The following is a 371-nucleotide window of genomic DNA, read 5'->3' on the forward strand; positions in this document are numbered from 1 at the left end:
GGGTTTGCTCCCTTTGAAGCTGGTGACCAAACTCCTGGTGACTTGGGAGATGTGGGGCGGCTTTGTGTGGCCAGAGTTTGGGCTTTGTATCTTCTCCTAAAGCTCCTGCTTTGCCTGGAGGCTCTGTCTTAGGTCAGAGACCCCCACGCACACAGACACACATGCCAGGGTGGGGGGCCTCTCCACGGGGTAGGGTGCAGGAGAGCGGGGCGACGCTGTGGCACAGTGCTGACATTCGTTTGTTGGTGGCGTTCACAGGACATCGAGAAAACCATGAGCACGGCACTGAATGAGCTGCGGGAGCTGGAGAGGCAGAACACGGCCAAGCAGGCCCCTGACGTGGTCCTGGACACGCTGGAGCCCATGAAGAA

The 371-nt window shown here is 59.3% G+C and overlaps 1 protein-coding gene across 1 annotated transcript in view; it reads left to right on the forward strand.

Annotated features, from left to right (window-relative positions):
• The window catches only part of LOC104080231 (SLIT-ROBO Rho GTPase-activating protein 3), a gene marked incomplete at its 3' end in the record, with an annotated part of 14,723 nt that extends 14,357 nt beyond the window's left edge, over nt 1–366 (forward strand). Inside the window, exon 10 of the mRNA XM_009582545.1 lies at nt 259–366. Coding sequence (XP_009580840.1) covers nt 259–366 — 108 coding nt within the window. The remainder of the gene's footprint in view (nt 1–258) is intronic.
• Between the last annotated feature and the right edge of the window lie 5 nt (nt 367–371).

Source organism: Fulmarus glacialis, unplaced genomic scaffold (assembly GCF_000690835.1).
Source record: "Fulmarus glacialis isolate BGI_N327 unplaced genomic scaffold, ASM69083v1 scaffold33207, whole genome shotgun sequence".
NCBI classification, from domain to species: Eukaryota; Metazoa; Chordata; class Aves; order Procellariiformes; family Procellariidae; genus Fulmarus; species Fulmarus glacialis.